We start from the raw sequence: 23974 nt of genomic DNA on the forward strand, positions 1-23974 counted from the left end.
GAGGGCCCCATAGCACCCCATAGGGCCCTACGGTACCCTATAGGGCCCCATAGCACCCCATAGGGACCCACAGCACCCTATAGGGCCCCACTGCACCCTATAGGGCCCCATAGCACCCCATAGGGACCCACGGCACCCTATAGAGCCCCACAGCACCCCATAGGGCCCCATAGCACCCCATAGGGACCCACAGCACCCTATAGGGCCCCATAGCACCCCATAGGGACCCACAGCACCCTATAGGGCCCCACTGCACCCTATAGGGCCCCATAGCACCCCATAGGGACCCACGGCACCCTATAGAGCCCCACAGCACCCTATAGGGCCCCACAGCACCCCATAGGGCCCCATAGCACCCCATAGGGACCCACGGCACCCTATAGAGCCCCACAGCACCCTATAGAGCCCTACGGCACCCCATAGGGCCCCATAGCACCCCATAGGGACCCACAGCACCCTATAGGGCCCCACAGCACGCTATAGAGCCCTACGGCACCCTATAGGGCCCCACAGCACCCTATAGGGCCCTACGGCACCCCATAGGGCCCCATAGCACCCCATAGGGCCCTACGGTACCCCAGAGGGCCCCATAGCACCCCATAGGGCCCTACGGTACCCTATAGAGCCCTACGGCACTCCATATGGCCCCATAGCACCCCATAGGGACCCACAGCACCCTATAGGGCCCCACAGCACCCTATAGAGCCCTACGGCACCCTACAGGGCCCCATAGCACCCCATAGGGCCCTACGGTACCCTACAGGGCCCCATAGCACCCTATAGGGCCCCACAGCACCCTATAGAGCCCTACGGCACCCTATAGGGACCCACAGCACCCTATAGGGCCCCACAGCACGCTATAGAGCCCTACGGCACCCTATAGGGCCCCACAGCACCCTATAGGGTCCTACGGCACCCCATAGGGCCCCATAGCACCCCATAGGGCCCTACGGTACCCTATAGGGCCCCATAGCACCCCATAGGGACCCACAGCACCCTATAGGGCCCCACAGCACGCTATAGAGCCCTACGGCACCCTATAGGGCCCCACAGCACCCTATAGGGTCCTACGGCACCCCATAGGGCCCCATAGCACCCCATAGGGCCCTACGGTACCCTATAGGGCCCCATAGCACCCCATAGGGACCCACAGCACCCTATAGGGCCCCACAGCACGCTATAGAGCCCTACGGCACCCTATAGGGCCCCACAGCACCCTATAGGGTCCTACGGCACCCCATAGGGCCCCATAGCACCCCATAGGGCCCTACGGTACCCTATAGGGCCCCATAGCACCCCATAGGGACCCACAGCACCCTATAGGGACCCACAGCACCCTATAGGGCCCTACGGCACCCCATAGGGCCCCATAACACCCCATAGGACCCCATAGCACCCTATGGAACCCCATAGCACCCTATAGGGCCCCATAGCACCCCATAGGGACCCACAGCACCCTATAGAGCTCCACAGCACCCTACAGGGCCCCATAGCACCCCATAGGGCCACATAGCACCCCATATGGCCCCATAGCACCCCATAGGGACCCACAGCACCCTATAGGGCCCCATAGCACCCTATAGAGCTCCTCAGCACCCTATAGGGCCCCATAACACCCCATAGGGCCCCATAGCACCCTATGGAACCCCATAGCACCCTATAGGGCCCCATAGCACCCCATATGGCCCCATAGCACCCCATAGGGCCCCACAGCACCCTATAGGGCCCCATAGCACCCTATGGAACCCCATAGCACCCTATAGGGCCCCCGTGACCCTTCTGTGACCCCATGACCCCATAACCCCCCAAGACCCCATAACCCCTATGTCCCCTCCATGCCCCCACGACCCCATGACCCCACAAACCCATGACCCCATAACCCCTCCGTGACCCCTCCGTGACCCCGTGACCCCTCCACGCCCCCCCACGACCCCATGACCCCTATGACTCCTCCATGACCCCACAACCCCATGACCCCATAACCCCTCCATGACCCCTCCATGACCCCGTGACCCCTCCATGCCCCCCCACGACCCCATGACCCCTATGACCCCTCCATGACCCCATAACCCTCCCATGACCCCATAACCCCCCCAAGACCCCATGACCCCTATGTCCCCTCCATGACCCCATAACCCCATGACCCCATAACCCCCCAAAGACCCCATAACCCCTATGTCCCCTCCATGCCCCCTCACGACCCCATGACCCCACAACCCCATAACCCCTCCGTGACCCCTCCATGACCCCGTGACCCTGTGACCCCTCCATGACCCCTGTGACCCCCAACGATCCCATGACCCCTCCAAGACCCCCCAAGACCCCATAACCCCTATGTCCCCTCCACGCCCCCTCACGACCCCATGACCCCACAACCCCGTGACCCCATAACCCCTCCGTGACCCCTCCGTGACCCCGTGACCCCTCCGTAACCCTGTGACCCCATAATCCCCCGAAGACCCCATGACCCCTATGTCCCCTCCATGACCCCACAACCCCATGACCCCATAACTCTCCTATGACCCCACAACCCCATGACCCCATAACCCCTCCGTGACCCCTCCATGACCCCGTGACCCCGTGACCCCTCCGTGACCCCGTGACCCCACTGTGCCCCACAGGTGGCACTCGGTGGTGCTGGCCCTGCGCGGCTCGGCGCTGACCCTACACTTGGACTGCCGCCCTATGGGGTCGCGCCCCATTGCGACCCCAAATCTCCTCCTCCTCCTCTTCGGCCGCCCCCAGCCTGGGGGGGTCATCGGGATCGGGAAACCCCAAGGGGGTGGATTTAGGGTATGGGGTGGAAGGGGGGGCTGGGGGGTTCTATGGGGCTGGGAGGGGTTGTGGGGTGGAGGGGTTCTATGGGGTTCTATGGGGCTGGGGGGTTATGGGGTGGAGGGGTTCTATGGGATTCTATGGGGTTCTATGGGGTTCTATGGGGTTCTATGGGGCTGGGGGGTTATGGGGTGGAGGGGTTCTATGGGGTTCAATGGGGTTCTATGGGGATCTATGGGGTTCTATGGGGCTGGGGGTTATGGGGTGGAGGGGTTCTATGGGGATCTATGGGGCTGAGGGGTTATGGGGTGGAGGGGTTCTATGGGGTTCTATGGGGTTCTATGGGGTTCTATGGGGCTGAGGGGTTATGGGGTGGAGGGGTTCTATGGGGTTCTATGGGGCTGGGGGTTATGGGGTGGAGGGGTTCTATGGGGTTCTATGGGGCTGGGGGGTTATGGGGTGGAGGGGTTCTATGGGATTCTATGGGGTTCTATGGGGTTCTATGGGGCTGAGGGGTTATGGGGTGGAGAGGTTCTATGGGGTTCTATGGGGCTGGGGGTTATGGGGTGGAGGGGTTCTATGGGGTTCTATGGGGTTCTATGGGGTTCTATGGGGCTGAGGGGTTATGGGGTGGAGAGGTTCTATGGGGTTCTATGGGGCTGGAGGTTATGGGGTGGAGGGGTTCTATGGGATTCTATGAGGTTCTATGGGGCTGGGGGGCTTGTGCGGTGGTGGGGTTCTATGGGGTTCTATGGGGATCTATGGGGTTCTATGGGGCTGGGGGGTTATGGGGTGGAGGGGTTCTATGGGGTTCTATGGGGTTCTATGGGGCTGGGGGGTTATGGGGTGGAGGGGTTCTATGGGGTTCTGTGGGGTTCTATGGGGGCATGGGGGGATCTATGGGGCTGGGGGGTAATGGGGTGGAGGGGTTCTATGGGGCACTATGGGTCTCTATGGGTCTCTATGGGGCGCTATGGGGTGCTATGGGTCGCTATGGGGCGCTATGGGTCCCTATGGGTCCCTATGGGTCCCTATGGGTCTCTATGGGGCGCTGTGGGTCGCTATGGGCCTCTATTGGGCACTATGGGTCTCTATGGGTCTCTATGGTCTCTATGGGTCTTTATGGGTCCCTATGGGTCCCTATGGGTCCCTATGGGTCTCTATGGGTCTCTATGGGTCTCTATGGGTCCCTATGGGGCCCTATGGGTCTCTATGGGCCTCTATTGGGCACTATGGGTCCCTATGGGTCTCTATGGTCTCTATGGGTCTTTATGGGTCCCTATGGTTCCCTATGGGTCTCTATGGGGCGCTATGGGTCCCTATGGGTCTCTATGGGTCTCTATGGGGCCCTGTGGGTCTCTATGGGTCTCTATGGGTCTCTATGGGTCTCTATGGGGCGCTATGGGTCCCTATGGGTCTCTATGGGCCTCTATTGGGCACTATGGGTCTTTATGGGTCCCTATGGGTCCCTATGGGTCCCTATGGGTCTCTATGGGGCGCTATGGGTCCCTATGGGTCCCTATGGGTCCCTATGGGTCTCTATGGGGCGCTATGGGTCCCTATGGGTCCCTATGGGTCCCTATGGGTCTCTATGGGGCGCTATGGGTCCCTATGGGTCCCTATGGGTCCCTATGGGTCTCTATGGGGCGCTATGGGTCCCTATGGGTCCCTATGGGTCCCTATGGGTCTCTATGGGGCGCTATGGGTCCCTATGGGTCTCTATGGGTCCCTATGGGTCCCTATGGGTCTCTATGGGTCTCTATGGGTCCCTATGGGTCCCTATGGGTCTCTATGGGTCTCAGCGGCGCCGCGTTGCCGTGGCAGGGCGCAATAGAGGAGCTGCTGTTGTGGTCGGACCCCCGCGCCGCTATGGGGCGCTGTTCCGTCTCCCGCCAGCGCTGCGCCCCCCAGCGGCCGCAGAGCGACATGGCAGCGCTGCGGAACGGGGCGGTGCGTGCGTCGTCATGGCGACCGGGGGGGGGGGGGGAGGGGAGGGAGATGGGGGGGTGGGGAGGTATAAGGGGTGGGGTCCCCTATAGAATTGGGGGGTTCCCTATAGGAGTGGGTGGGGGTCCCCTATAGAATTATGGGGTCTCCTATAGGAATGGGGGGGGCTATAGGAGGAGGGGGGGTCCGCTATAGAATTGGGGGGTCTCCTATAGGAATGGGGTGGGTCCCCTATAGGAGTGGGAGGGGGTCCCCTATAGAATTATGGGGTCTCCTATAGGAATGTGGGGGGCTATAGGAGGTGGGGGGGGGATCCCCTATAGAATTGAGGGGTCCCCTATAGAATTGGGGGGTTCCCTATAGGAGTGGGTGGGGGTCCCCTATAAAATTATGGGGTCTCCTATAGGAATGGGGGGGGTCTGCTATAGGAATGGAGGGGGTCCGCTATAGAATGGGGGGGTCCCCTATAGGAATGGGGGGGAGGAATCCCTAATAGGAACAGGGGGAGGGGTCCCCTATAGGATTGGGTGAGGGTCCCCTATAGAATGGGGTGGTCCCCTATAGGAATGGGGGGGCTATAGGGTGTGGGGGGTCCCCTATAGAATTGGGGGTTCTCCTATAGGAATGGGGGGGGGTATAGAACTCGGGGGGGTCCCCTATAGGAGTGGGAGGGTGCTATAGAAAGTGGGGGGGTCCCCTATAGAACTGGGTGGGGGTCCCTGTAGGTGTGGGGGGGGATCCCTATAGGAACGGGGGGGGGGGGTGTGAGGGGGGAAGGTTGTCCCTATAGAATCTGGGGGGGGGGGGAGGGTCCCTATAGAAGTGGGAGGGAGGGATCCCCTATAAAAGTGGGTGGGGGTCTCCTATAGAAGTGCTGGGATCCCCCGTAGGAATGGGGGGGGTTTATAGGAACGGGGGGGGGGGTATGGAAATGGGGGGGGGTCCCTATAGGAACGGGGGTTCCCTATGGAAATGTGAGGGGGAAGGGCATTTTCCCCTGTAGAAATGGGGGGAGAGGTCCCCTATAGAAATGGGGGGGGGGGTCCCTATAGAAATGTGGGGGTCCCCTATAGAAAAGCAGGGGGAGGGGTATTTTTCCCTATAGAAATGGGGATTGGGGGGGGGGGTCCCCTATAGGAATGGGGGGTGGGGGGGGTGTTTTCCCCTATAGAAATCGTGGGGTCCCCTGTGGAGGGTCGGGGTCCCCTATAGAAACGCGGCATGGCGCCCCTGCTTAATTAACAGGGCTGCTTCATTAACGCGGCCTCGTTAACGAGCGTCCTTTTCCACCCCCCCCCCCCCCCAGGTGGTGCGGGGCCTCAAGGGCGACAAAGGAGAAGCGGCCGCCATTGAGCCCGTGAGTCTTCACACCCCAAATCCCACCCCAAATCCCACCCCATATCCCACCCCAAATCACCCCATAACACCCCAAATCACATCACCCCATAACACCCCAAATCACATCACCCCAAATCCCACCCCAAATCCCACCCCATAACACCCCATAACACCCCATAACACCCCAAATCACATCACCCCATAACACAACACCCCAAATCCCACCCCAAATTCCACCCCAAATTACCCCAAATCCAACCCCAAACCCCACCCCACATCACCCCAAATCTCATCACCCCATATCCCACCCCATTCCGCACCCCAAATCACCCCAAATCCAACCCCAAATCCCACCCCATATCACCCCAAATCCCACCCCAAATCACCCCATATCCCATCCCAAATCCCATTCCAAGTCACCCCAAATCACATCACCCCATATCCCACCCCATATCACCCCAAATCACCCCAAATCCCACCCCACATCACCCCAAATCCCACCCCACATCCCACCGCACATCACCCCAAATCCCACCCCAAATCCCACCGCACATCACCCCAAATCCAACCCCAAATCCCACCCCAAATCACCCCAAATCACCCCATATCCCACCCCAAATCCCATTCCAAGTCACCCCAAATCACATCACCCCAAATCCCATCCCATATCCCACCGCATATCACCCCAAATCCCATCCCAAATCCCACCCCATGTCCCACCCCATATCACCCCATATCCCACTCAAAATCCCACCCCAAATCACCCCATATCCCATCCCATATCCCACCCCACATCCCACCCCACATCACCCCAAATCACCCCATATCCCACCCCAAATCCCATTCCACGTCACCCCAAATCACATCACCCCAAATCCCACCCCATATCCCACCCCAAACCCCAGCCCACATCACCCCAAATCCCACCCCAAATCGCACCCCAAATCACCCCATATCCCACCCCACATCACCCCAAATCCCACCCCAAATCACCCCATATCACATCCCAAATCCTATCCCATATCCCACCCCAAATCCCACCCCAAATCCCACCCCACATCACCCCAAATCACCCCATATCCCACCCCAAATCCCATTCCAAGTCACCCCAAATCCCACCCCAAATCCCACCCCATATCCCATCCCAAATCCCCTTCCAAGTCACCCCAAATCACATCACCCCATATCCCACCCCAAATCACCCCATATCCCACCCCATATCCCACCCCACATCCCACCCCACATCACCCCAAATCCCACCCCATATCCCATCCCAAATCCCCTTCCAAGTCACCCCAAATCACATCACCCCATATCCCACCCCAAATCACCCCATATCCCACCCCATATCCCACCCCACATCCCACCCCACATCACCCCAAATCCCACCCCATATCCCACCCCACATCACCCCAAATCACCCCATATCCCACCCCAAACCCCACCCCACATCACCCCAAATCCCACCCCAAATCCCATCCCATATCCCACCCCATATCCCACCCCAAATCCCACCCCAAATCACCCCAAATCACCCCATATCCCACCCCATATCACCCCATATCCCACCCCACATCCCCCCATATCCCACCCCAAATCCCACCCCACATCCCACCCCACATCACCCCAAATCCCACCCCAAATCACCCCATATCCCATCCCATATCCCACCCCACATCCCACCCCACATCACCCCAAATCCCACCCCATATCCCACCCCACATCACCCCAAATCACCCCATATCCCACCCCAAACCCCACCCCAAATCACCCCATATCCCACCCCAAATCCCACCGCATATCACCCCAAATCCCATCCCAAATCCCACCCCATATCCCACCCCACATCCCCCCATATCCCACCCCAAATCCCACCCCACATCCCACCCCACATCACCCCAAATCCCACCCCAAATCACCCCATATCCCATCCCATATCCCACCCCATATCCCACCCCACATCACCCCAAATCCCACCCCAAATCCCACCCCACATCCCACCCCATTCCCCCCTTGTCCCCATCAGGGCATGTTGGTGGAAGGCCCCCCTGGCCCCGAAGGCCCGGCGGTGAGTGACCCCGTTATGGGGACCCCAAATCCCCCCTATTGTCCCCTATTGTCCCCTATTGTCCCCTACTGTCCCCTATTGTCCCTATTATCCCATATTATCCCCCTATTGTCCCCTATTGTCCCCTACTGTCCCCTATTGTCCCTCTTATCCCATATTATCCTCCTATTGTCCCCCCATTGTCCCCTATTGTCCCCTACTGTCCCCTATTGTCCCTATTATCCCATGTTGTCCCCCTATTGTCCCCTATTGTCCCCTACTGTCCCCTATTGTCCCTATTATCCCATATTATCCTCCTATTGTCCCCCCATTGTCCCCTATTGTCCCCTACTGTCCCCTATTGTCCCTATTATCCCATGTTGTCCCCCTATTGTCCCCTATTGTCCCCTACTGTCCCCTATTGTCCCTATTATCCCATATTATCCTCCTATTGTCCCCCCATTGTCCCCTATTGTCCCCTACTGTCCCCTATTGTCCCTATTATCCCATGTTGTCCCCCTATTGTCCCCTATTGTCCCCCTATTGTTCCCTATTATCCCCTATTGTCCCCTATTGTCCCTATTATCCCCTATTGTTCCCTATTTTCCCCTATTATCCCCTATTGTCCCTATTATCCCATATTATCCCCATATTGTCCCCTACTGTCCCTATTATCCCCCCATTGTCCCCTATTGTCCCAATTGTCCCCTATTTTCCCCCTATTGTCCCCTATTATCCCATATTATCCCCCTATTGTCCCCTACTGTCCCCCGATTATCCCATATTATCCCCATATTGTCCCCTATTGTTCCTATTATCCCCCTATTGTCCCCCTACTGTTCCCTATTATCCCCCATTGTCCCCTATTGTCCCTATTATCCCCTATTGTTCCCTATTGTCCCTATTATCCCATGTTATCCCCCTATTGTCCCCTATTGTCCCTTTTATCCCCCTATCGCCCCCTATTGTCCCCCTACTGTCCCCTATTATCTCCTATTGTCCCTATTATCCCCTATTGTTCCCTATTGTCCCCCTACTGTCCCCTATTATCTCCTATTGTCCCTATTATCCCCTATTGTCCCTATTATCCCCTATTGTTCCCTATTGTCCCCCTATTGTCCCTATTATCCCCTACTGTCCCCTATTGTCCCTATTATCCCCTATTGTTTCCTATTGTCCCCCTATTATCCCCTGTTGTCCCTATTATCCCATATTATCCCCCTATTGTCCCCTATTGTCCCTATTGTCCCCCTATTGTCCCCCTATTGTCCCCTATTGTCCCTATTATCCCCTATTATCCCCTATTGTCACCCCTTTGTCCCCTATTGTCCCCCTTTTATCCCCCTTTTGTCCCCTATTATCCCCCAACTGTCCCCCTATTGTCCCTATTGTCCCATATTATCCCCCTATTGTCCCCCTATTGTCCCTATTGTCTCCTATTATCCCTCTATTGTCCCCTATTGTCCCTATTATCCCCTATTATCCCCTATTGTCACCCCTTTGTCCCCTATTGTCCCCTATTGTCCCCTATTATCCCCTATTATCCCCTATTGTCACCCCTTTGTCCCCTACTGTCCCTATTATCCCCCAATTTTCCCCCTCTTATCCCCCTCTTATCCCCCCTATCGTCACCCCATTGTCCCCTATTGTCCCCTATTGTCACCATGTCCCCCCCCCACAGGGGATATCGGGACCCCCGGGGACACAGGGGCCGCCAGGAGCACCGGGAGACCCTGGGGAGAGGGTGAGACCCCATAAGTCCCCATTGTCCCCATCGTCCCCATAATGTCCCCATATGACCCTATTGACCCCATAATGTCCCCATTGTCCCCACTGTGACTCTATAACGTCCCCATTGTCCCCATTGTCCCCATAATGTCCCCATATGTCCCTATTGACCCCATAACGTCCCCATTGTCCCCATTGTCCCCATAATGTCCCCATATGTCCCTATTGACCCCATCATGTCCCCATTGTCCCCATATGTCCCCATATGTCCCTATTGACCCCATCATGTCCCCATTGTCCCCCCTGTCCCCATAATGTCCCCATATGACCCTATTGACCCCATAATGTCCCCATTGTCCCCCCAGTCCCCATAATGTCCCCATATGACCCTATTGACCCCATAGTGTCCCCATTGTCCCCATTGTCCCCCATAATGTCCCCATATGACCCTATTGACCCCATAGTGTCCCCATTGTCCCCCCAGTCTCTATAATGTCCCCATATGACCCTATTGACCCCATCATGTCCCCATTGTCCCCATTGTCCCTATAATGTCCCCATATGTCCCTATTGACCCCATAGTGTCCCCATTGTCCCCCCAGTCCCTATAATGTCCCCATATGTCCCTATTGACCCCATAGTGTCCCCATCATGTCCCCGTATGTCCCTATTGACCCCATAACGTCCCCATTGTCCCCATTGTCCCCATAATGTCCCCATATGTCCCTATTGACCCCATAACGTCCCCATTGTCCCCATTGTCCCCATAATGTCCCCATATGACCCTATTGACCCCATAGTGTCCCCATTGTCCCCATTGTCCCCATAATGTCCCCATATGTCCCTATTGACCCCATAGTGTCCCCATTGTCCCCATTGTCCCCATAATGTCCCCATATGTCCCTATTGACCCCATCATGTCCCCATTGTCCCCATTGTCCCCATAATGTCCCCATATGTCCCTATTGACCCCATAACGTCCCCATTGTCCCCATTGTCCCCATAATGTCCCCATATGACCCTATTGACCCCATAGTGTCCCCATTGTCCCCATTGTCCCCATAATGTCCCCATATGTCCCTATTGACCCCATAAGTCCCTATTGACCCCACTGTGACTCTATAATGATCCCATTGTCCCCATTGTCCCCATAATGTCCCCATATGACCCTATTGACCCCATAGTGTCCCCATTGTCCCCATAATGTCCCCATATGACCCTATTGACCCCATCATGTCCCCATTGTCCCCATTGTCCCCATATGTCCCCATATGTCCCTATTGACCCCATCGTGTCCCCATTGTCCCCATAATGTCCCCATATGTCCCCATATGTCCCTATTGACCCCATCATGTCCCCATTGTCCCCATTGTCCCCATAATGTCCCCATATGTCCCTATTGACCCCATCGTGTCCCCATTGTCCCCATTGTCCCTATAATGTCCCCATATGTCCCTATTGACCCCATCGTGTCCCCATTGTCCCCATATGTCCCCATATGTCCCTATTGACCCCATCATGTCCCCATTGTCCCCATTGTCCCCCATAATGTCCCCATATGACCCTATTGACCCCATCGTGTCCCCATTGTCCCCATTGTCCCCCATAATGTCCCCATATGACCCTATTGACCCCATAGTGTCCCCATTGTCCCCCCAGTCCCCATAATGTCCCCATATGTCCCATAATGTCCCCATATGACCCTATTGACCCCATCATGTCCCCATTGTCCCCATAATGTACCCATATGTCCCTATTGACCCCATAACGTCCCCATTGTCCCCACTGCCCCCATAAGTCCCTGTGCCCCCAAAAGTCCCCGCCAATCCCATAAGTCCCTGTGCCCACATAAGTCCCTATTGACCCCATAATGTCCCCACTGACCCCATAAGTCCCCACTGCCCCCATAAGTCCCTACTGCCCCCATTGTCCCCACTGACCCCATAAGTCCCCATGCCCCCATAAGTCCCTATTGACCCCATAATGTCCCCACTGACCCCATATGTCCCCACTGACCCCATAAGTCCCCATGCCCCCATATGTCCCCATTGTCCCTACTGACCCCATAAGTCCCCACCATTCCCATAAGTCCCCATGCCCCATAATGCCCTGCGCCCCCATAAGTCCCCGTGCCCCATAATGCCCCGTGCCCCATAATGCCCTGCGCCCCCATAATGCCCTGCGCCCCCATAAGTCCCCGTGCCCCATAAGTCCCTGTGCCCCATAATGCCCTGCGCCCCCATAAGTCCCCGTGCCCCATAAGTCCCCGTGCCCCATAATGCCCTGCGCCCCCATAAGTCCCCGTGCCCCATAATGCCCTGCGCCCCCATAAGTCCCCGTGCCCCATAATGCCCCGTGCCCCATAATGCCCTGCGCCCCCATAATGCCCTGCGCCCCCATAAGTCCCTGTGCCCCATAAGTCCCTGTGCCCCATAATGCCCTGCGCCCCCATAAGTCCCCGTGCCCCATAATGCCCTGCGCCCCCATAATGCCCTGCGCCCCCATAATGCCCTGCGCCCCCATAAGTCCCCGTGCCCCATAAGTCCCCGTGCCCCATAATGCCCTGCGCCCCCATAAGTCCCCGTGCCCCATAATGCCCTGCGCCCCCATAAGTCCCCGTGCCCCATAATGCCCTGCGCCCCCATAATGCCCTGCGCCCCCATAAGTCCCCGTGCCCCATAAGTCCCCGTGCCCCATAATGCCCTGCGCCCCCATAAGTCCCCGTGCCCCATAATGCCCTGCGCCCCCATAATGCCCTGCGCCCCCATAAGTCCCCGTGCCCCATAAGTCCCCGTGCCCCATAATGCCCTGCGCCCCCATAAGTCCCCGTGCCCCATAATGCCCTGCGCCCCCATAATGCCCTGCGCCCTTTGTCTCCCGCAGGGCCCCCCCGGCCGCCCCGGCCTGCCTGGATCCGATGGGACCCCAGGGCCTCCGGGCACCGCCATGATGCTGCCGGTATGGGGTCGCTTATGGGGTTATGGGGTCGGCTGTGGGGTCAGATGTGGGGTCAGCCATAGGGGGGTTATGGGGTCAGATGTGGGATCAGCTGTTGGGGTCAGATGTGGGGGGGTTATGGGGTCGGCTATGGGGTCAGATGTGGGGTCAGCTATGGGGTCAGCTATGGGGTGTTATGGGGTCGGCTATGGGGTCGGTTATGGGGTCAGCTATGAGGTCAGCTGTGGGGTCAGCTATGGGGGGGCTTATGGGGTCAGCTATGGGGTCTCATTATGGGATGGCGCTGCGGGGTCTCATTATGGGATGTTGCTATGGGGTCTCATTATGGGATGGCGCTATGGGGTCTCATTATGGGATGGCGCTGTGGGGTCTCATTATGGGATGTTGCTATGGGGTCTCATTATGGGATGGCGCTATGGGGTCTCATTATGGGATGGCGCTGCGGGGTCTCATTATGGGATGTTGCTATGGGGTCTCATTATGGGATGGCGCTATGGGGTCTCATTATGGGATGTTGCTATGGGGTCTCATTATGGGATGGCGCTGCGGGGTCTCATTATGGGATGGCGCTGCGGGGTCTCATTATGGGATGTTGCTATGGGGTCTCATTATGGGATGGCGCTGCGGGGTCTCATTATGGGATGTTGCTATGGGGTCTCATTATGGGATGGCGCTATGGGGTCTCATTATGGGATGTTGCTATGGGGTCTCATTATGGGATGTTGCTATGGGGTCTCATTATGGGATGGCGCTGCGGGGTCTCATTATGGGATGTTGCTATGGGGTCTCATTATGGGATGGCGCTGCGGGGTCTCATTATGGGATGTTGCTATGGGGTCTCATTATGGGATGTTGCTATGGGGTCTCATTATGGGATGGCGCTATGGGGTCTCATTATGGGATGTTGCTATGGGGTCTCATTATGGGATGGCGCTGCGGGGTCTCATTATGGGATGGCGCTGCGGGGTCTCATTATGGGATGGCGCTATGGGGTCTCATTATGGGATGTTGCTATGGGGTCTCATTATGGGATGTTGCTATGGGGTCTCATTATGGGATGGCGCTGCGGGGTCTCATTATGGGATGTTGCTATGGGGTCTCATTATGGGATGGCGCTATGGGGTCTCATTATGGGATGTTGCTATGGGGTCTCATTATGGGATGGCGCTATGGGGTCTCATTATGGGATGGCGCTGCGGGGTCTCATTATGGGATGGCGCTGTGGGGTCTCATTATGGGATGGCGCTATGGGGTCTCATTATGGGATGTTGCTATGGGGTCTCATTATGGGATGGCGCTATGGGGTCTCATTATGGGATGGCGCTGCGGGGTCTCATTATGGGATGGCGCTGTGGGGTCTCATTATGGGATGGCGCTATGGGGTCTCATTATGGGATGTTGCTATGGGGTCTCATTATGGGATGGCGCTATGGGGTCTCATTATGGGATGGCGCTGCGGGGTCTCATTATGGGATGGCGCTGTGGGGTCTCATTATGGGATGGCGCTATGGGGTCTCATTATGGGATGGCGCTGCGGGGTCTCATTATGGGATGGCGCAGTTCCGGTTCAGCAGCTCGGCGCTGAAGGGCCCGGCGGCGGCGGCGCAGGAGATGCAGGCGCAGGCGGCGCTGATGCAGGCCAGGGTGAGCCGGACATCCCATAATCGTCACACACCGTCTGCCCCACTGATCCCACGGATCCTATAGATCCCACAGATCCCACAATCTGCCCCACTGATCCCGTAATCTGCCCCACTGATCCCACGGATCCCAAAGATCCCACAAATCCTATAGATCCCACAGATCCCATAATCTGCCCCACCAATCCTATAGATCCCACAGATCCCATGATCTGCCCCACGGATCCCATAATCTGCCCCACAGATCCCACAGATCCCAAATATCCCACAGATCCTATAGATCCCAGAGATCCCATAATCTGCCCCACAGATCCCACTGATCCTATAGATCCCACAGATCCCATGATCTGCCCCACTGATCCCACAGATCCCGTAATCTCCCCTACGGATCCCGTAATCTGCCCCACACATCCCACAAATCCTATAGATCCCACAGATCCCATAATCTGCCCCACTGATCCTATAGATCCCACAGATCCCATAATCTACCCCACTGATCCTATAGGTCCCACACATCCCACGATCTGCCCCACTGATCCCACAGATCCCGTAATCTCCCCATGGATCCCGTAATCTGCCCCACACATCCCACAAATCCTATAGATCCCACAGATCCCATAATCTGCCCCACAGATCCCACAAATCCCAAAGATCCCACAGATCCTATAGGTCCCACAGACCCCATAATTTGCCCCACAGATCCCACAATCTGCCCCACTGATCCTATAGATCCCACAGATCCCATGATCTCCCCCACTGATCCCGTAATCTGCCCCACAGATCCCACAAATCCCATAGATCCCACAGATCCTATAGGTCCCACAGACCCCATAATTTGCCCCACAGATCCCACAATCTTCCCCACTGATCCTATAGATCCCACAGATCCCATAATCTGACCACAGATCCCATAGACCCCCTTGTCCCAGAGACCCCATTGTCTGCTTTGACCCTATAGACCCCATAGACCCCATAGATCCCAGAGACCCCACTGTCCTATAAACCCCATTGTCCCATAGACCCCATTGTCTCCTTTTAACCCTATAGACCCCAGAGACCCCATTGTCTCCTTTGACCCTATAGACCCCATAGATCCCACTGACCCCATAGATCCCATAGACCCCATTGTCTCCTTTTAACCCTATAGACCCCATAGATCCCACTGACCCCATAGACCCCATTGTCCCATAGACCCCAGTGTCTACTTCGACCCTATAGATCCCATAGACCCCATAGACCCCATTGTCCTATAAACCCCATTGTCCCATAGACCCCATTGTCTCCTTTTCACCCTATAGACCCCATAGACCCCAAAGACCCCATAGACCCCCCCATCCCCTATAGGACTGACCCCATTTCTTCCCCCACCCCATAGCTGGCCCTACGCGGCCCCCCCGGCCCTATGGGCTACACCGGGCGGCCCGGACCTATGGTGAGTATGGGGTGACCCTATAAGGGGGGGAGACCCTATAGAGGGGGGGGAGACCCTATAGAAGGGAAGGAGACCCTATGGAGGGGGGATGACCCTATAAACAGGGGGGAGACCCTATAGAGGGTGAGGAGACCCTATAGAAGGAAGCAGACCCTATAAGGCTGACCCTATAGGGGGTGGGAGACCCTATAGAGGGGAGGTAACCCTATAGAGGGGAGGTGACCCTATAGAAGGGAAGGAGAACCTATAGAAGGAAGCAGACCCTATAGGTGGGACCCTATAGGGGGTGGGAGACCCTATAGAGGGGAGGAGACCCAATAGAGGGGGGGGATCCTATAGGGCTGACCCTAGAGACCGGGGGGAGACCCTATAGAGGGGGGGAGACCCTATAGATGGGGGGAGACCCTATAGAGAGGTGGGAGACCCTATAGAAGGGAGGGAGGACCTATAGAGGGAAGCAGACCCTATAAGGGTGACCCTATAGGGGGTGGGAGACCCTATGGAGGGGGGGAGACCCTATAGATGGGGGGAGACCCTATAGGGCTGCCCTATAGATGTGGGGAGACCCTAGAGATTGGGGGAGACCCTATAGATGGGGGGAGATCCTATAGAGGGGGGTGACCCTATAGATGGGGGGAGACCCTATAGAGGGGGGGAGACCCTATAGATGGGGGGAGATCCTATAGGGCTGACCCTAGAGATCGGGGGAGACCCTATAGAGGGGGGGAAATCCTATAGAGGGGGGAAGATCCTATAGGGCTGACCCTAGAGAGGGGGTGAGACCCTATAGAGGGGGGGAGACCCTATAGAGGGGGGGAAATCCTATAGAGGGGGGAAGATCCTATAGGGCTGACCCTTGAGAGGGGGGGAGACCCTATAGGGCTGACACTATAGATGTGGGGAGACCGTAGAGATGTGGGAAGACCCTATAGAGGGGGGGAAGACCCTATAGGGCTGACCCTACAGAGCTGACCCTATAAACCCCCACCCCCACCCCATTGCTTTATAGGGCCAACCCGGCAGCGTCGGCATGAAGGGCGAAAGCGGCGATTTTGGCCCCCAGGTGACCCCCCCCCCAAAAAAAAACCCTATAATCATCCGTCCCCTATAGCCCACCCTATAGGGCCGCTCCGTCAGCACCTCTTATAGGGTCCCCCTTAACCGACCCCGCATCCCCTATAGGGACCCCGAGGACCGCAGGGGCTGAGCGGACCCCCAGGAAAACCCGGAAGGAGGGTGAGAGTTTATGGGGTCGGGATGATTTATGGGGTGGGGGGGTGGGGGGGGTTATGGGATGTGGGACCACCCCCCCCCCCTTTCCCCTATAGGTTCGTTTCTATAGGGTTTCTTCGCTGTTATAGGGTCGGCCGGGAGCTGATGGAGCGCGGGGGCTGCCTGGAGATCCTGGGGTGAAGGTATGGGGTCCTATAGGGGATGGGGGAACCTATAGGGTGGATCCTATGGGGTCCTATAGGGGGTGGGGGAACCTATAGGGTGGATCCTATGGGGGTTTGGGGTCCTATAGAGTGGATTCTATGGGGGTTTGGGATCCTATAGGGGATGGGGGAACCTATAGGGTGGATCCTATGGGGGTTTGGGGTCCTATAGGGGATGGGGGAACATATAGGGTGGATCCTATAGGGACCCTATTGGGGTTTGGGGTGCTATAGGGTGGATCCTATGGGGGTTTGGGGTCCTATAGGGGATGGGGGAACATATAGGGTGGATCCGATGGGGTTTGGGGTCCTATAGGGTGGATCCTGTGGGGGTTTGGGGTCCTATAGGGGATGGGGGAACAAATAGGGTGGATCCTATGGGGTCCTATAGGGGATGGGGGAATCTATAGGGTGGAACCTATGGGGCTTTGGGATCCTATAGGTTGGATCCTGTGGGGGTTTGGGGTCTTATAGGGGATGGGGGAACCTATAGAGTGGATCCTATGGGGTTTGGTGTGCTCTATAGGGTTTGGGGTCCTATGGGGTGGGGGGTCGTGTCTATAGGGCCCCCTATGGGGCGCTGACCCCATATATTTTCTATAGGGCGATCGTGGCTTCGACGGCTTACCGGGACTGCCGGGGGACAAAGGGCACCGCGTGAGTGGGGCGGCCCCATAACTGCCCCATAACTGCCCCATAACTGCCCCATAGCCGCCCCATAACTGCCCCATAAGTGCCCCATAGCTGCCCCATAGCCGCCCCATAACTGCCCCATAACTGCCCCATAACTGCCCCATAGCTGCCCCATAGCTGCCCCATAACTGCCCCATAGCCGCCCCAAAGCTGCCCCATGGCTGCCCCATAACCTCCATCCCATAACCCCATAACCCAGCCCCACAACCCCATAACCCCATAACCCCATAACCTCCACCCCATAACCCCACAACCCCACAACCCCACAACCCCATAACCCCATAACCCCACAACCCCATAACCTCCATCCCACAATCCCATAACACCATAACCCCATAACCTCCACCCCATAACCCCATAACCTCCATCCCACAACCCCATAACCCCATAACCCCATAACCCCACAACCCCATAACCTCCATCCCACAACCCCATAACCCCATAACCCCATAACCTCCATCCCATAACCCCACAACCCCATAACCCCACAACCCCATAACCTCCATCCCACAATCCCATAACACCATAACCCCATAACCTCCACCCCATAACCCCATAACCTCCATCCCACAACCCCATAACCCCATAACCCCATAACCCCACAACCCCATAACCTCCATCCCACAACCCCATAACCCCATAACCCCATAACCTCCATCCCATAACCCCACAACCCCACAACCTCTACCCCACAACCCCATAACCCCATAACCCCATAACCCCATAACCTCCACCCCATAACCCCACAACCCCACAACCCCACAACCCCATAACCCCATAACCCCACAACCCCATAACCTCCATCCCACAACCCCATAACCCCATAACCCCATAACCTCCATCCCATAACCCCACAACCCCACAACCTCTACCCCACAACCCCATAACCCCATAACCCCACAACCCCATAACCTCCATCCCACAATCCCATAACCCCACAACCCCATAACCCCATAACCCCATAACCCCATAACGCCATAACCCAGCCCCATAACCCCACAACCCCACAACCCCACAACCTCTACTCCACAACCCCATAACCCCATAATCCCACAACCCCACAACCTCCACCCCATAACCCCATAACCCCACAACCCCATAACCTCCATCCCACAACCCCATAACCCCATAACCCCATAACCCCATAACCCCATAACCCCATAACCTCCATCCCACAATCCCATAACCCCATAACCCCATAACCCCATAACCCAGCCCCATAACCCCACAACCCCACAACCTCTACCCCACAACCCCATAACCCCATAACCCCACAACCCCATAACCTCCATCCCACAACCCCATAACCCCATAACCCCATAACCCCATAACCCAGCCCCATAACCCCACAACCCCACAACCTCTACCCCACAACCCCATAACCCCATAACCCCACAACCCCACAACCTCTACCCCACAACCCCATAACCCCATAACCCCACAACCCCATAACCTCCATCCCACAACCCCATAACCCCATAACCCCATAACCCCATAACCTCCATCCCACAATCCCATAACCCCATAACCCCATAACCCCATAACCCAGCCCCATAACCCCACAACCCCACAACCTCTACCCCACAACCCCATAACCCCATAACCCCACAACCCCATAACCTCCATCCCACAACCCCATAACCCCATAACCCCATAACCCCATAACCTCCATCCCACAACCCCATAACCCCATAACCCAGCCCCATAACCCCACAACCCCACAACCTCTACCCCACAACCCCATAACCCCATAACCCCACAACCCCATAACCTCCATCCCACAACCCCATAACCCCATAACCCCATAACCCCATAACCTCCATCCCACAACCCCATAACCCCATAACCCAGCCCCATAACCCCACAACCCCACAACCTCTACCCCACAACCCCATAACCCCATAACCCCACAACCCCATAACCTCCATCCCACAACCCCATAACCCCATAACCCCATAACCCCATAACCTCCATCCCACAACCCCATAACCCCATAACCCAGCCCCATAACCCCACAACCCCACAACCTCTACCCCACAACCCCATAACCCCATAACCCCACAACCCCATAACCTCCATCCCACAACCCCATAACCCCATAACCCCATAACCCCATAACCCCATAACCTCCATCCCACAATCCCATAACCCCATAACCCCATAACCCAGCCCCATAACCCCACAACCCCACAACCTCTACCCCACAACCCCATAACCCCATAACCCCACAACCCCACAACCTCCACCCCATAACCCCATAACCCCACAACCCCATAACCTCCACCCCAAAACCCCACAACCCCACAACCCCATAAACTCCCCCCACAGGGTGAGAGCGGCGTGCGGGGGGAACCCGGCCCCCCAGGGGACGACGGGGAGAGGGTGAGTGGGGGGGGGGGGGTAAAAAGTGGGGAGGGGGTCGGGGGGATATGGGATTTTTGGGGGGGGGTGTTGGGGGGCAGATTTGGGGTTTTGGGGGGGGCTGGGGGTCTTTGGAGGGGGTTTGGGGGTTTCTATGGGGTGGGGGTCTGAGGGGGATTTGGGATTTTGGGGGGGGCTGGGGAGTCTGGGGGGGATTTGAGGCTGATTTTGGGGGGGGGTTCTATGGGGTGGGGGTCTGAGGGGGATTTGGGGTTTTTTGGGGGGGTTTCTGGAGGGGCTGGGGGGGATTTCGGGCTGATTTTGGGGGGGGGTTCTATGGGGTGGGGGTCTGAGGGGGATTTGGGATTTTGGGGGGGGGCTGGGGGTCTTTAGGGGGGGTTTGGGGGTTTCTATGGGGTGGGGGTCTAAGGGGGATTTGGGATTTTGGGGGGGGGCTGGGGGTCTTTGGGGGGGGGCTTGGGGGGTTCTATGGGATGGGGGTCTGAGATATGGGTTTTTTTGGGGGGGGAGGTTGGGGGGATTTGGGGGTTGGGGATGGGAGGGTTCTGGGGGGGGGGGATTTGAGGGGTTTTTGGAGGGTTGGAGGCTTGGGGGGGGGGGGGGGGGGGATCTTTCCGGAGGGGGGGGTTGGAGGGGGGGGGGGATCTGAGTCTGAGCCCCCCCCCCAAATTTGGGGTCTTCATAGGGGGACGCCGGAGATGTGGGGCCGCGTGGGATGCCTGGAGAAGCGGTAACGGCCCCCCCCCCCCCCCCAGGACCCCCTTGGACCACCCAGGGACCCCCCCCCAAAATCCCCCCCCCAAGACCACCCAGGGACCCCCCACCCCAGGACCCCCTCCTCACACCCCCCACCCTTGAGACCAACCTTCGCCCCCCCCCCCCAACTTAGGACCACCCCATTGGGAACGACCCCCTCCCACCCCCCCACCCTGCCCCCCCCCCCAAAAAAAATACCCCTCCCCCCCAAAATACCCCCCCCCCAGGACCCCCCCCTCCATCATAAACCCTCCTCTCTGGATCCCCCCCCCCCAACCACCTGGACACCCCCAGAATCCCCCAGGACCCCCCCCTGGATTCCCCCCCTTGGGACCCCCTCCACTTCAGAACCCCCCCAGGACCCCCTCCTCCCCCAAGAACCCCCCCCCCCCCCCAGAAATCCCCCTTGGGACCCCCGCCTTCACAGAACACCTCCCAAGACCCCCCCCCCCCCATAGACCTCCCCCCAAACTCCCCCCCCCCCCACCGCAGAGCCCCCCCAGGACCCTCCACAAGACCCCCCCAGACCCCCTCCCCCTCAGAACCCCCCCAGGACCCCCCTCCCAAATCCTCTCCCGGCCCCCCTCCCCCCCAGACCCCTCCCCCAGAAATTCCCCTGAAACCCCCCCCCTTGGGATCCCCTCCTCCACAGAACCCCCCCAAGACCCCCCCCCAAACTCCCCCTCCCCCAGGACCCACCACAAGACCCCCCCCAGACCCGCCCCCCAGAGCCCCCCCAGGACCCCCCCCCAACATCCTCCCCCGACCCCCACTCCCCCAGAAGCCCCCCAGAACCCTTCTCCCCCAGGACCCCCCCCCCAAGACCCCCCCCCAGCCCCCTCATTTACCCCCCCCCCCCCCCATTTCCCCTCAGGGTCCCCGTGGGCTGCTGGGCCCCAAAGGCCCCCCCGGAATCCCTGGACCTCCGGTGAGTGAAGCCCGTAATCCCAATCCCGTAATCCCATAATCCCGTAATCCCAATCCCGTAATCCCATAATCCCGTAATCCCAATCCCGTAATCCCAATCCCGTAATCCCATAATCCCGTAATCCCAATCCCTACATCCCATAATCCCGTAATCCCAATCCCATAATCCCAATCCCGTAATCCCAATCCCGTAATCCCATAATCCCGTAATCCCAATCCCGTAATCCCAATCCCGTAATCCCAATCCCATAATCCCAATCCCTTCATCCCATAATCCCGTAATCCCAATCCCATAATCCCAATCCCGTAATCCCAATCCCGTAATCCCAATCCCGTAATCCCATAATCCCATAATCCCAATCCCATAATCCCAATCCCGTAATCCCATAATCCCGTAATCCCAATCCCTTCATCCCAATCCCATCATCCCAATCCCGTAATCCCATAATCCCATAATCCCGTAATCCCAATCCCGTAATCCCATAATCCCGTAATCCCAATCCCATAATCCCAATCCCGTAATCCCAATCCCGTAATCCCAATCCCATAATCCCAATCCCGTAATCCCAATCCCGTAATCCCAATCCCATAATCCCAATCCCTTCATCCCATAATCCCGTAATCCCAATCCCATAATCCCAATCCCGTAATCCCAATCCCGTAATCCCATAATCCCATAATCCCAATCCCATAATCCCAATCCCGTAATCCCATAATCCCGTAATCCCAATCCCTTCATCCCAATCCCATCATCCCAATCCCGTAATCCCATAATCCCATAATCCCGTAATCCCATAATCCCGTAATCCCAATCCCGTAATCCCAATCCCGTAATCCCATAATCCCGTAATCCCAATCCCGTAATCCCAATCCCATCATCCCAATCCCGTAATCCCAATCCCGTAATCCCAATCCCTTCATCCCATAATCCCGTAATCCCAATCCCATCATCCCAATCCCGTAATCCCGTAATCCCAATCCCGTAATCCCAATCCCATCATCCCAATCCCGTAATCCCAGAATCCCGTAATCCCAATCCCGTAATCCCAATCCCATAATCCCATAATCCCGTAATCCCAATCCCGTAATCCCATAATCCTGTAATCCCAATCCCGTAATCCCAATCCTGTAATCGCAATCCCTTCATCCCATAATCCCGTAATCCCAATCCCGTAATCCCAATCCCATCATCCCAATCCCATCATCCCATAATACCGTAATCCCAATCCCGTAATCCCAATCCTGTAATCCCAATCCCGTAATCCCAATCCCATCATCCCAATCCCGTAATCCCATAATCCCGTAATCCCAATTCCGTAATCCCAATCCCTTCATCCCATAATAAAATGGCAGCAATCCCGTAATTAATGCCAATAATCCCATTATTAATGCCAATAACTGCGTAATTAATGCCAATAATCCCATTATTAATGCCAATAACTGCGTAATTAATGCCAATAATCCCATTATTAGTGCCAATAATCCCATTAAAATGGCAACAATCCTGTAATTAATGCCAACAATCCCATTATTAGTGCCAATAATCCCATTAAAATGGCAGCAATCCTGTAATTAATGCCAATAATCCCATTATTAATGCCAATAATCCCATTAAAATGGCAACAATCCTGTAATTAATGCCAATAATCCCATTAATAATGCCAATAATCGTGTAATTAATGCCAATAATCCCATTATTAGTGCCAATAATCCCATTAAAATGGCATCAATCCTGTAATTAATGCCAATAATTCCATTATTAATGCCAATAATCGCGTAATTAATGCCAATAATCCCATTAATAATGCCCATAATCGCATAATTAATGCCAATAATCCCATTAATAATGCCAATAATCGCGTAATTAATGCCAATAATCCCATTATTAATGCCAATAATCCCATTAAAATGGCAT

The 23974-nt window shown here is 56.6% G+C and overlaps 1 protein-coding gene across 1 annotated transcript in view; it reads left to right on the forward strand.

Moving 5' to 3' along the window:
• COL11A2 (collagen type XI alpha 2 chain) overlaps positions 1 to 23974 on the forward strand; it is a 108492-nt gene that overhangs the window by 14997 nt on the left and 69521 nt on the right. Inside the window, exons 4-18 of the mRNA XM_090129218.1 lie at positions 2622 to 2793; positions 4600 to 4725; positions 6029 to 6079; positions 8087 to 8128; positions 9789 to 9851; positions 12719 to 12793; positions 14354 to 14437; positions 15809 to 15865; positions 16875 to 16928; positions 17048 to 17101; positions 17227 to 17280; positions 17905 to 17958; positions 20323 to 20376; positions 21062 to 21106; positions 22007 to 22060. Coding sequence (XP_089985344.1) covers positions 2622 to 2793; positions 4600 to 4725; positions 6029 to 6079; positions 8087 to 8128; positions 9789 to 9851; positions 12719 to 12793; positions 14354 to 14437; positions 15809 to 15865; positions 16875 to 16928; positions 17048 to 17101; positions 17227 to 17280; positions 17905 to 17958; positions 20323 to 20376; positions 21062 to 21106; positions 22007 to 22060 — 1039 coding nt within the window. The remainder of the gene's footprint in view (positions 1 to 2621; positions 2794 to 4599; positions 4726 to 6028; positions 6080 to 8086; positions 8129 to 9788; positions 9852 to 12718; positions 12794 to 14353; positions 14438 to 15808; positions 15866 to 16874; positions 16929 to 17047; positions 17102 to 17226; positions 17281 to 17904; positions 17959 to 20322; positions 20377 to 21061; positions 21107 to 22006; positions 22061 to 23974) is intronic.

The sequence above is a fragment of the Phasianus colchicus genome, chromosome 35 (genome assembly GCF_987193195.1).
Source record: "Phasianus colchicus chromosome 35, bPhaCol1.hap1.1, whole genome shotgun sequence".
Classification (NCBI taxonomy): domain Eukaryota; kingdom Metazoa; phylum Chordata; class Aves; order Galliformes; family Phasianidae; genus Phasianus; species Phasianus colchicus.